We start from the raw sequence: 12,084 nt of genomic DNA, 5'->3' as shown, positions 1-12,084 counted from the left end.
CAGATAACGACGCCACACACACATACAGATAACGACGCCACACACACATACAGATAACGACGCCACACACACACACAGATAACGACGCCACACACACAGATAACGGCGCCACACACACACACAGATAACAGCGCTACACACACACACAGAGAAAACTGTGCTACACACACACACAGATAACTGTGCTACACACACAGAGATAACTGTGCCACACAAACATACAGATAACGGCGCCACACACATACAGATAACGGCGCCACACACACATACAGATGACTGCCACACACACAGATAACTGCGCTACACACACACACACACACACAGATAACTGTGCTACACACACACACACACACAGATAACTGTGCTACACACACACACACACACAGATAACTGTGCTACACACGAACATACACACACACAGATAAAGGCGCCACACTCACACAGATAACTGCCACACACACATACAGAAAACTGCCACACAGACATATAACTGCGGCAGACTCACACAGATAAATGCCACACACAGATAACTGCGCCACACACACATACAGATAACTGTGCTACACACACAGAAAACCGCCAAACAAAGACATTTATCATGGCACAACATCTTATCTTATCACCTACATAGGATACAATATTGTATGAAATAACAATTTACTGTCCTCACAGGGTGTGTTAGTTTTTTAAGGCTCAGTGGGTGAGCACAATTTGGAAGCTTGTCAGTGACCTCTATACATGACCTCCATCCCTGTGTGTGTCTTCTAGATGGATCCAGTACACCTGAGAGGAGTCACAGTCCTCTTTCTTCTAGCCGATCCTGGAAGGACAATCATGATGCTTCTCCAGACAGTCAGGTAGTTGGGGGGTCAGCACATGCCTTACCCCACTTGCCGTACTTACCTGTCCCCGTGCCCCCATACCTGTGCGGGGGGGGTACAGCACATTCAGGTACCCAACTCTTCCAGCTGCAATGTCACGATTGCCTGCTCAGCTAGCGGCTGTCAGCTGGACCTGGGGGTACATGGGCACAAGGACGGGTTAGTATACTTTATTATTTTCCTGTGCCTCCTCCCCCCCCCCCCCTTTCTGCTTTTTTTCCTCATTTCATGGGACTTCTCCTTTAAAGAAAATTTTGCAAAATGTTTTCTATGGAATTTCTCTGTCTGAGTTATTTGTGTCTTTGCAGAGTGATGAAACAATTGGTATCAAGATAGAAGTTGTAGAGGAGGAGGAGGAAGAGAACGTATATGTTACAGATAGTAGTGAGATGAAGGGGGAGGAAACGGCTGCAGATATCAGCATAGGTAAGTGATAACCGTTATATACAGAGATAACCGCCACACGCAGAGATAACCGCCACACGCAGAGATAACCGCCACACGCAGAGATAACCGCCACACGCAGAGATAACCGCCACACGCAGAGATAACCGCCACACGCAGAGATAACCGCCACACGCAGAGATAACCGCCACACGCAGAGATAACCGCCACACGCAGAGATAACCGCCACACGCAGAGATAACCGCCACACGCAGAGATAACCGCCACACGCAGAGATAACCGCCACACGCAGAGATATTAGCACAGGTCAGTGATAACCGCTATATACAGAGATAACCGCCACACGCAGATAACAGCACAGGTGAGTGATAACCATTATATACAGAGATAAACGCCACACGCAGATAACAGCACAGGTCAGTGATAACCATTATATACAGAGATAACCGCCACACGCAGATAACAGCACAGGTGAGTGATAACCGTTATATACAGAGATAACCGCCACACGCAGAGATATTAGCACAGGTCAGTGATAACCGCTATATACAGAGATAACCGCCACACGCAGATAACAGCACAGGTGAGTGATAACCATTATATACAGAGATAAACGCCACACGCAGAGATATTAGCACAGGTCAGTGATAACCATTATATACAGAGATAACCGCCACACGCAGATAACAGCACAGGTGAGTGATAACCATTATATACAGAGATAACCGCCACACGCAGAAATACCAGCACAGGTCAGTGATAGCGGCCACACGCAGAGATATTAGCACAGGTCAGTGATAACCGTTATATACAGAGATAACCGCCACACGCAGATAACAGCACAGGTCAGTGATAGCGGCCACACGCAGAGATATTAGCACAGGTCAGTGATAACCGTTATATACAGAGATAACCGCCACACGCAGATAACAGCACAGGTCAGTGATAACCATTATATACAGAGATAACCGCCACACGCAGATAACAGCACAGGTCAGTGATAACCGTTATATACAGAGATAACCGCCACACGCAGATAACAGCACAGGTCAGTGATAGCGGCCACACGCAGAGATAACCGCCACACGCAGATAACAGCACAGGTGAGTGATAACCGTTATATACAGAGATAACCGCCACACGCAGAAATACCAGCACAGGTCACTGATAACCGTTATATACAGAGATAACCGCCACACGCAGATAACAGCACAGGTCAGTGATAACCGTTATATACAGAGATAACCGCCACACGCAGATAACAGCACAGGTCAGTGATAGCGGCCACACGCAGAGATAACCGCCACACGCAGATAACAGCACAGGTCAGTGATAACCGTTATATACAGAGATAACCGCCACACGCAGATAACAGCACAGGTCAGTGATAGCGGCCACACGCAGAGATAACCGCCACACGCAGAGATATTAGCACAGGTCAGTGATAGCGGCCACACGCAGAGATAACCGCCACACGCAGATAACAGCACAGGTCACTGAGAACCACAAAGAGATTTCTCATGGCAGGAGTGTAATAATGTCACAGTGATTTCCTCTTGTCACCAGGTCTACACAACTCTGATGAAAATCTCCTCTTATCGGACTGTAAAAGTGAAGATGACGGCATTTTACAAGATCCTTCCAGAAAAAACGCTCAGACAGACAGACAGCCCCAGACAGCCATCAGGACCGACCCGTCTCCTGATTTACCGCTCAGAGATCCTTCTCCCAACGCAGATCTCCAAAGGGAGAATGTCTATCCCTGTCCTGAATGTACTAAGTGTTTTACATCAAAGTCTTTCTTTCTTCGCCATCAGAAGATGCACTCAAAAAAGTCTCTCTTCTCATGCACAGAGTGCGGAAAATGCTTCACCCATAAATCGGAACGTGTGCGACATGAAAGAATTCACACTGGAGAGAAGCCTTTTCCCTGTTTTCACTGTGGGAAACGTTTTCCCCACAAATCAGAACTTGTCCGACATGAGAGAATCCACACAGGGGAGAAGCCATTTTCATGTTCTGTGTGTGGAAAGAGTTTCAGGCAGAAATCTGACTATCTCAAACATCAGAGGATTCACACTGGGGAGAAGCCATTTTCATGTTCTGAGTGTGGGAAATACTTTACTCAGAAGTCTAATCTTGTTGAACACCAGAAAATTCACACAGGGGAGAAGCCATTTTCCTGTTTGATTTGTGGGAAAAATTTTGCTAGGAAAGCAGAACTTGGTAAACACCATCGGATTCACACTGGGGAGAAGCCATTTTTATGTTCGCAGTGTGGGAAGCGGTTCACACACAAATCAGAACACATTCGACATGAGCGGATTCACAAGGGGGAGAAGCCATTCTCATGCTTTGAGTGTGGATACAGCTTTGCAATGAAATCAGAACTGGTTAAACATCAGAGAATCCACACAGGGGAGAAGCCCTTCTCATGTCCAGATTGTGGCAAATGTTTTACGCAAAAGTCAACTCTCATCACCCATCAGAGAACTCACACAGGAGAGCGGCCCTTTATGTGTTTGGAATGCGGGAAAGGTTTTACCCAGAAGTCAGACCTCGGGAAACATGTGAGAATTCACACTGGGGAGAAGCCATTTTCTTGCTCTGAATGCGGAAAATGTTTTGCAAGGAAATCTGAACTAGCCATACATCAAAGATGTCATCAATATGAAAGTAGCAGCACACCCTGTGAGACAACTAGAAATCCTGTGTGAGGGATCCATCCGGTGGTCATATGTGATCAGCAATGCTGCCGTTTCTAGTATTTCTCTTCCTGTGAAATCTTTGGTTTATAAACGCTGGAAGTTTTTAGTATAAGAAGTTTTCCTGAATATAGAAACCCATCAGCTCATCACTAGGAAAACTTCATGGTTATTAAATCCTCCCAGAGCAGCTGGAGGACAGCACAGTTTATGGATGTATTGGAGCAAACCTCCACAATGCAGGGAATAAAGTGACAAGACTAAGGTGGAGGACTGATCCTCATGGCCAGATTATAGATCAGCTGTAATATGGTGCGGATACAATGGTATTGGACCTTACTGTAGTGCTGTGAGCCTTGGTAGATTGTTGTAGGAGAGGATACATCCGTGTCAGTAACAGTAGATGGGGGGAGGATACGTATGGTTGGTGACACTGGGTGGGGGGAGAGGATACATATGTGACAGTGGTAGGAAGAGAGGATACATATGTGTCGGTGACAGTGGGTGGGGGGAGAGGATACATATGTGTCGGTGACAGTGGGTGGGGGGAGAGGATACATATGTGTCGGTGACCGTGGGTGGGGGGAGAGGATACATATGTGTCGGTGACCGTGGGTGGGGGGAGAGGATACATATGTGTCGGTGACAGTGGGTGGGGGGAGAGGATACATATGTGTCGGTGACCGTGGGTGGGGGGAGAGGATACATATGTGACAGTGGTAGGGGGAGAGGATACATATGTGTCGGTGACAGTGGGTGGGGGGAGAGGATACATATGTGTCGGTGACCGTGGGTGGGGGGAGAGGATACATATGTGTCGGTGACAGTGGGTGGGGGGAGAGGATACATATGTGTCGGTGACCGTGGGTGGGGGGAGAGGATACATATGTGTCGGTGACCGTGAAAGGGGGGAGAGGATACATATGTGACAGTGGTAGGGGGAGAGGATACGTATGTGTCGGTGACACTAAATGGAGCATAGTATGAGCCCTGCTGCGGGCACAGTGATGAAAACCTCTTTGGCTTCTATTCCCACACAGTATTTTCTGCCATTTTTTTAAGTTGTAAATAGCTGAACAAATGGCTCAAAAGCATAAAAAAGACCAAAACACCAGTGTAATTCTCTATCCTGTGGACGGGGATAACTTAATGAGGTGGGGGTGCTGCTTTATTACAGAAATTTCTTATAAAACATAAAGAGACAAAATGGGAGACAACAAGAGAAAGGTAAAACGCTTCCGACCCTTAGAAGCCCCATCTGGTTCCATGTGTGCAGAGCTGAGATGGGGCAGGTAGGGTGGCACACATGTTGCTGGGAATATTTAACTTTTGCTCTTTATCATATTGTCACAAATTTTTGGGCAATAACTTCAAGGCACATAAATGTGTGACTTCTGTAAAAGCTTGCAGTATAAATGTATATAAGTGCCCATTACTAGAGATGAGCAAATAAAGCCAAGCGCATCAGCCTGCTGCCAGTCAGTTAGGAGGCAAGCAGAGAGGAGTGGCACAGAGCGGCAGTCAGTTATAAGGCACCTGGGGAGGAGCGGCAGTAAGTTTAACAGCAGTTGGGGAGAAGTGGTCAGTAATAATGCAGCCATGGAGGAGAATCACGGAGCAGCAGTCATTAAGAAGGCAGGCGGGGAGGAGCATCATGGAGCAGCAGTCAGTAAGAAGGCAGCCGGGGAGGAGTGGCAGTCAGTAAGAAGGCAGACGGGGAGGAGCAGCAGAGAGCGGCAGTCAGTAATTAGGCAGACGGGGAGGAGCAGCACGGAGCGGCAGTCAGAAAGAAGGCAGACGGGGAGGGGCCGCAGTCAGTAAGAAGGCAGACGGGGAGGAGCAGCACAGAGCGGCAGTCAGTAATTAGGCAGACAGGGAGGAGCAGCACAGAGCAGCAGTCAGTAAGAAGGCAGCCGGGGAGGAGCAGCATGGAGCGGCAGTCAATAAGAAGGAAGCCAGGGAGGTGCAGCACGGAGTGTCAGTCAGTAAGAAGGCAGCCGGGGAGGAGCAGCACGGAGCGGCAGTCAGTTATAAGGCACCTGGGGAGGAGCGGCAGTAAGTTTAACAGCAGTTGGGGAGAAGTGGTGGTCAGTAATAATGCAGCCATGGAGGAGAATCACGGAGCAGCAGTCAGTAAGAAGGCAGGCGGGGAGGAGCATCATGGAGCAGCAGTCAGTAAGAAGGCAGCCGGGGAGGAGTGGCAGTCAGTAAGAAGGCAGACAGGGAGGAGCAGCACAGAGCAGCAGTCAGTAAGAAGGCAGACGGGGAGGCAGTCAGTAATAAGGCAGCCGGGGAGGAGCAGCACGGAGCGGCAGTCAGTAAGAAGGCAGCCGGGGAGGAGCAGCACGGAGCGGCAGTCAGTAAGAATGCAGCCAGGGAGGGGCGGCAGTCAGTAAGAAGGCAGACGGGGAGGAGCAGCACAGAGTGGCAGTCAGTAATTAGGCAGCCGGGGAGGAGCAGCACAGAGCGGCAGTCAGTAAGAAGGCAGCCGGGGAGGAGCAGCACAGAGTGGCAGTCAGTAATTAGGCAGACAGAGAGGAGCAGCAGTCAGTAAGAAGGCAGCCGGGGAGGAGCAGCATGGAGCGGCAGTCAATAAGAAGGAAGCCGGGGAGGTGCAGCACGGAGCGGCAGTCAGTAAGAAGGCAGCCGGGGAGGAGCAGCACGGAGCGGCAGTCAATAAGAAGGCAGTCGGGGAGGAGTGTCAGTCAGTAAGAATGCAGCCAGGGAGGGGCGGCAGTCAGTAAGAAGGCAGCCGGGGAGGAGCAGCACAGAGTGGCAGTCAGTAATTAGGCAGACGGGGAGGAGCAGCAAAGAGTGGCAGTCAGTAAGAAGGCAGACGGCGAGTAGCAGCACAGAGCGGCAGTCAGTAATTAGGCAGACGGGGAGGAGCAGCACAGAGCGGCAGTCAGTAAGAAGGCAGCCGGGGAGGCAGTCAGTAAGAAGGCAGACAAGGAGGAGCAGCAGCTGATAAGTGGATTGCAGAAACACTTGGCTTTGTTATTACTGTAAATTTGCTAATCTCTACCCGTTACTAAAGAGGCAGATACTAAATCTCCCCAATGTTAATTTTCTTATAAAAAAGAGAACAAAGTGCCATATCACGGCGGCCATCTGAAATCTCCAAGTCAAAGCTCCAGCCCCAGTTATATAATTGACTTTAAAACCAAACTACACAATATAAATCGACTCCCCAAAGATGGATTATAACTGAATTCCTTCAGCAACACTGTATCTGTAACACGTCCTGTGCATTTCCTTTGCCACTAGCCCCCCCCCCCTTTGTCTAAGGGTCTTATTACATCAAAAGATGTCTGGCTGAAAAAAATCTGTCAGATAATCTGTCAAAGTCAGGAATGGAATATAAACAGAGATCAGGTCGTAAAGATAAGACTGAGATTCCTCCTCTTTTCAAATCCATTCCTGGCTTTGGCTGAAAAAATCTTGAAGATAATCTGTCAGATATCTTTTGGTGTAATAGGGCCTTAAGAGATATAGAGATATAGAAGCTGGAATGTTTCCAAAGTCACAGAGCAAATGTAACATATTAATTAAAAGTAACATTTCAAAGCAATGGTGGATGGCCGTGGATAACAGTAATAAAGATCTGTTAGTGCTCCGGGTCCGTATACGAGCAGAACGCCTATAGCAGCATTGTAGGTAATGAAATGTGTCTGCCGTATAACTTATCCACTAAATACTGCGCCTGTAGGAAGCTGCTGGATATTATTACACAGTCATAGCAAAGTAAATAGTCCAATCTGATAAGACTACCTTTTGTTTTGCCTGAATTTATGAAGCCAGACACTCCCCAGGATAGGATGGTCTCAGATTAGATAGCAGCTGCAGTTCTGCTTACATATAATATACAATATGGTGTAGTAAGAACAAATGCAGGAAGCGGCAACTCACCAAACAAGTGCGGTTTATTCAAAACAGACACCGGTCATCGGTACACAGGCATGGCAATGGCGTAGTGTGTCCCGCTGAGGCTACGGCCGTTTCACGCTTCCGCGCTTCAACTGGCTTCGTAATACGTAATGACGTGGATCTACGTAGGCTAAATACCCACCCCTTGTCCACGGAGAACCGTTAAACAAGTTACAAAAGTTATTAAAGTGACAGTACACCGAATCATATTACACATAATGAACATAACACATGATATCTACAAATATTATACAAATACAGATAGATCGTTGCGATCATTCAATCCAAGGGGACCCAAGGCTCCAGTCCTTGCGATCCACACTGCTTCCCTCTGCAGCAAAGTCGCTGGCTTTTTGGAGTGTGAACCACTTCTAAGCCTGCGAATCGCAAAACACTGGGATCACCATCATGTCTCTCTAATACATGCTCAATTACTCTAGGTGAGCCTATGCCTGACCTCACAGACTTGAAGTGCTTTCTAAACCTGACATATAGATACCTGATGGTTTTAACAAGTGGTACCTCTAGACTACTGGTACCACGATGGGCACCCCTGTATCGTGCAGGTATGCAAATTTGTTTCTTATTGCATTTGAAAAAGAGTATATATACACCCCTAAAAATATGTATGCCAAGTTCATCAGGACCTACCACAGATACGTGGACGATGTCTTCATGGTGTGGGCGGGAACCCCAGAAGACTTGTCCAACTTCATACACTACCTCAACACCACTAATAGCTCAAACATGCTATTTACAGCTAAATTCGGGGGAAATAGATTAGAGTTCCTAGACACAGTAGTGATAGCTGAAGAAGGGACTTTAATTACAGAAGGTTTCAGAAAAGAGACGACCACTAATTCCTTTCTGCACCACAAAAGCTACCACCCGAACATGTCAAACGTGCTGTCCCAGTTGGGCAGTTTACTAGGCTCAAAAGAATCAATACCCACCGTGAGAAATATATAGCCTAAGCAGTCGATTTGAAGAAGAGACTAATAGACCGAGGCTACCCAGGAAAAGCAGTGGATGAGGCTTATCAGAAAGTAGAAAGGAGCGAGTCCAAGAACCGAATTAGTGGGGAGGAGGATAAGTTTTGTTTTTCATTCAAACATACCAGTATGGACAGCCGGATCAGCGCAGCAATTTTAAAGTGTCACTGTCGTTAAATTTTTTTTGCAGAAATCAATAGTCCAGATGATTTTAAGAAACTTTGTAATTGGGTTTATTAGCCAAATCTGCCATTATCTGCATGTAAAAAGCCTTTTTCCAGGTCCCCCCTCCTCTCCTTTCTGTCATCCACTCCTCAGAATCAGGAAATCTCGACTGTTTTTTCATCTCTTTCATCAGTCGGATCCTGTCTGGTCTATGAAGAGGGGAGGGGGGAGGGGGAAGGAGTGAGATTAGCAAAGGATTGCTCAGCTGGGGAGCTATTCAGAGCCCTAATTAGTGGTCACATAGCTCCATGGTGCCTGTCAGAAGAGAGAGCCCGCAATGTGAATGTAAATTAACTCTTTTTTGTCCTGTTTTTGCTGTCTACTTTCTCTCTTCATAGGAAAACCATGAAGACAGGGGGGAGAGCTTCAAACTGCTTTTTCATGATAAAATTTCATTTTTCGGCTAATAAACCCAATTACAAAGTTTCTTAAAATCGCCTGGACTATTGATTTCTGCAAAAAAAATTTTAACGACAGTGACACTTTAACCTCTTAAGGACATAGGACGTACCGGTACGTCCTATGTCCTCATTAGCACTTCAAAGCGGGGCCGCGCGGCGGCCCCGCTTTGAAGTGCCGCGATCCCGGGTGCCGCGTGTAGCCCGGGACCGCCGCTATTAGCGGGCACGGTCCGATCGCCGTGCCCGCTAATTAGCTAATCGGAGGCAGCTGTCAAAGTTGACAGCTGCCTCCGATTACCGGAGGCAACGTTTCCCTGGTGTCTAGTGGGGGAGATCGCTCCTCCGGGACCTTGTCCCGGAGGAGCGATCTCCGTTACTGATGCCGGCCGGGGACGCGTCCAAGATGGCGCCGTCCTCGGCTCGGCACACGTTTGTTTCCGGCTGCAGCAGCCGAAAGCAAACGAGTGCCGATCTCATGGATCTCTGCAGCATATCTATGCTGCAGAGATCTCTATGAGAGATCAAAGTGTATATACTAGAAGTCCCCCAGGGGGGAATAACCCTAACCCCAGGGGGGAATAACCCTGACCCCAGGGGGGGAATAACCCTAACCCCAGGGGGAATAACCCTAACCCCAGGAGGGAATAACCCTAACCCCAGGGGGAATAACCCTAACCCCAGGGGGGGAATAACCCTAACCCCAGGGGGAATAACCCTAACCCCAGGGGGGGGAATAACCCTAACCCCAGGGGGGCTTCTAGTATATGTGTAAAAAAAAAAAAAAACGTGTTGTTAATAGTAAAAATCCCCCTCCCCTAATAAAAGTCTGAATCACCCCCCTTTCCCCAGGTTTTAAATAAAAGTAAACAAATAAATAAATAAATAAACATGTTTGGTATCGCCGCGTGCGTAATCGCCCGAACTATTAATTAATCACATTCCTGATCTCGTACGGTAAACGGCGTCAGCGCAAAAAAATCCCAAAGTGCAAAATTGCGCATTTTTGGTCGCATCAAATCCAGAAAAAATGTAATAAAAAGCGATCAAAAAGTCGTATATGCGCAATCAAGGTACCGATAGAAAGATCACATCATGGCGCAAAAAATGACACCTCGCACAGCCCCATAGACCAAAGGATAAAAGCGCTATAAGCCTGGGAATGGAGCGATTTTAAGGAACGTATTTTGGTTAACAACGGTTTGAATTTTTTACAGGCCATCAGATACAATATAAGTTATACATGTTACATATCGTTTTAATCGTAACGACTTGAGGAACATGCATAACAAGTCAGTTTTACCCCAGGGCGAATGGCGTAAAAACACATTTCCCCCAAATAAAAGAAATGCGTTTTTTTTTTCAATTTCACCACACTTTGAATTTTTTTCTGGTTTCGCAGTGTACTTTATGCAAAAATTCAGCCTGTAATTGCAAAGTACAATTAGTGACGCAAGAAATAAGGGGTCATGTGGGTTTCTAGGTGGAAAAATGCAAGTGCTATGACCTTTTAAACACAAGGAGGAAAAACCGAAAACGTAAAAACGAAAATGGGCCATGTCCTTAAAGGGTTAAGGCATTGGCATATATTGGAGGCGGATGACAACCTAAGAACTATCACTAGAAACAAACCCGTAGTAGCCTACCGTAAAGGAAAAACTCTAGGGGACACTCTGACCAGCAGTACACTTCCAGAAGTTAGATCTAACTGGCTAAGAGGGTCAGTACCTAAAGGTAATTTTAAATGCAGACAGTGTCGTTTTTGCAACTACAATATGAGTTCAAGAAACATACAGTTTGGCGGGTATGAACATTGTGTCATTTAATTGATAACATGTAAAAGCAAACTCGTTGTCTACATGGTCATATGCCTGTGCGGGTATTTCTACATTGGAAAATCCATCAGGTATCTATATGTCAGGTTTAGAGAGCACTTCAAGTCTATGAGGTCAGGCATAGGCTCACCTAGAGTAATTGAGCATGTATTAGAGAGACATGATGGTGATCCCAGTGTTTTGCGATTCGCAGGCTTAGAAGTGGTTCACACTCCAAAAAGCCAGCGACTTTGCTGCAGAGGGAAGCAGTGTGGATCGCAAGGACTGGAGCCTTGGGTCCCCTTGGATTGAATGATCGTAACGATCTATCTGTATTTGTATAATATTTGTAGATATCATGTGTTATGTTCATTATGTGTAATATGATTCGGTGTACTGTCACTTTAATTACACATGTAACTTGCCGTCACGGTTCTCCGTGGACAAGGGGTGGGTATTTAGCCTACGTAGATCCATGTCATTACGTATTACGAAGCCAGTTGAAGCGCGGAAGCGTGAAACGGCCGTAGCCTCAGTGGGACACACTACGCCATTGCCATGCCTGTGTACCGATGATCGATGTCTGTTTTGAATAAACCGCACTTGTTTGGTGAGTTGCCGCTTCTTGCATTTGTTCTTACTACACCATATGGGATTGTCTGAATGCTGAGCACCACCTGAAGAGTGCACGCCAGCAACCGCTAACACAGTGTGAACAGAGACAGTGCCAAGCGCTT

General features: G+C 47.0%; 1 protein-coding gene across 3 annotated transcripts in view; it reads left to right on the top strand.

Moving 5' to 3' along the window:
- Window positions 1-4,255, top strand: part of LOC138798925 (gastrula zinc finger protein XlCGF57.1-like) — a 48,078-nt gene extending 43,823 nt beyond the window's left edge. For all 3 annotated transcript variants that reach the window (XM_069979547.1, XM_069979546.1, XM_069979548.1), the window contains 3 exons: window positions 769-857; window positions 1,190-1,307; window positions 2,853-4,255. In XM_069979547.1, coding sequence (XP_069835648.1) covers window positions 769-857; window positions 1,190-1,307; window positions 2,853-4,003 — 1,358 coding nt within the window. In that variant the 3' untranslated portion in view covers window positions 4,004-4,255. The remainder of the gene's footprint in view (window positions 1-768; window positions 858-1,189; window positions 1,308-2,852) is intronic.
- The last annotated feature ends 7,829 nt before the right edge of the window (window positions 4,256-12,084 follow it).

Source organism: Dendropsophus ebraccatus, chromosome 8 (assembly GCF_027789765.1).
Source record: "Dendropsophus ebraccatus isolate aDenEbr1 chromosome 8, aDenEbr1.pat, whole genome shotgun sequence".
Taxonomy (NCBI): domain Eukaryota; kingdom Metazoa; phylum Chordata; class Amphibia; order Anura; family Hylidae; genus Dendropsophus; species Dendropsophus ebraccatus.
Note: the sequence above shows the minus strand (reverse complement) of the source record. Positions and strands in the feature narration are given on the sequence as shown.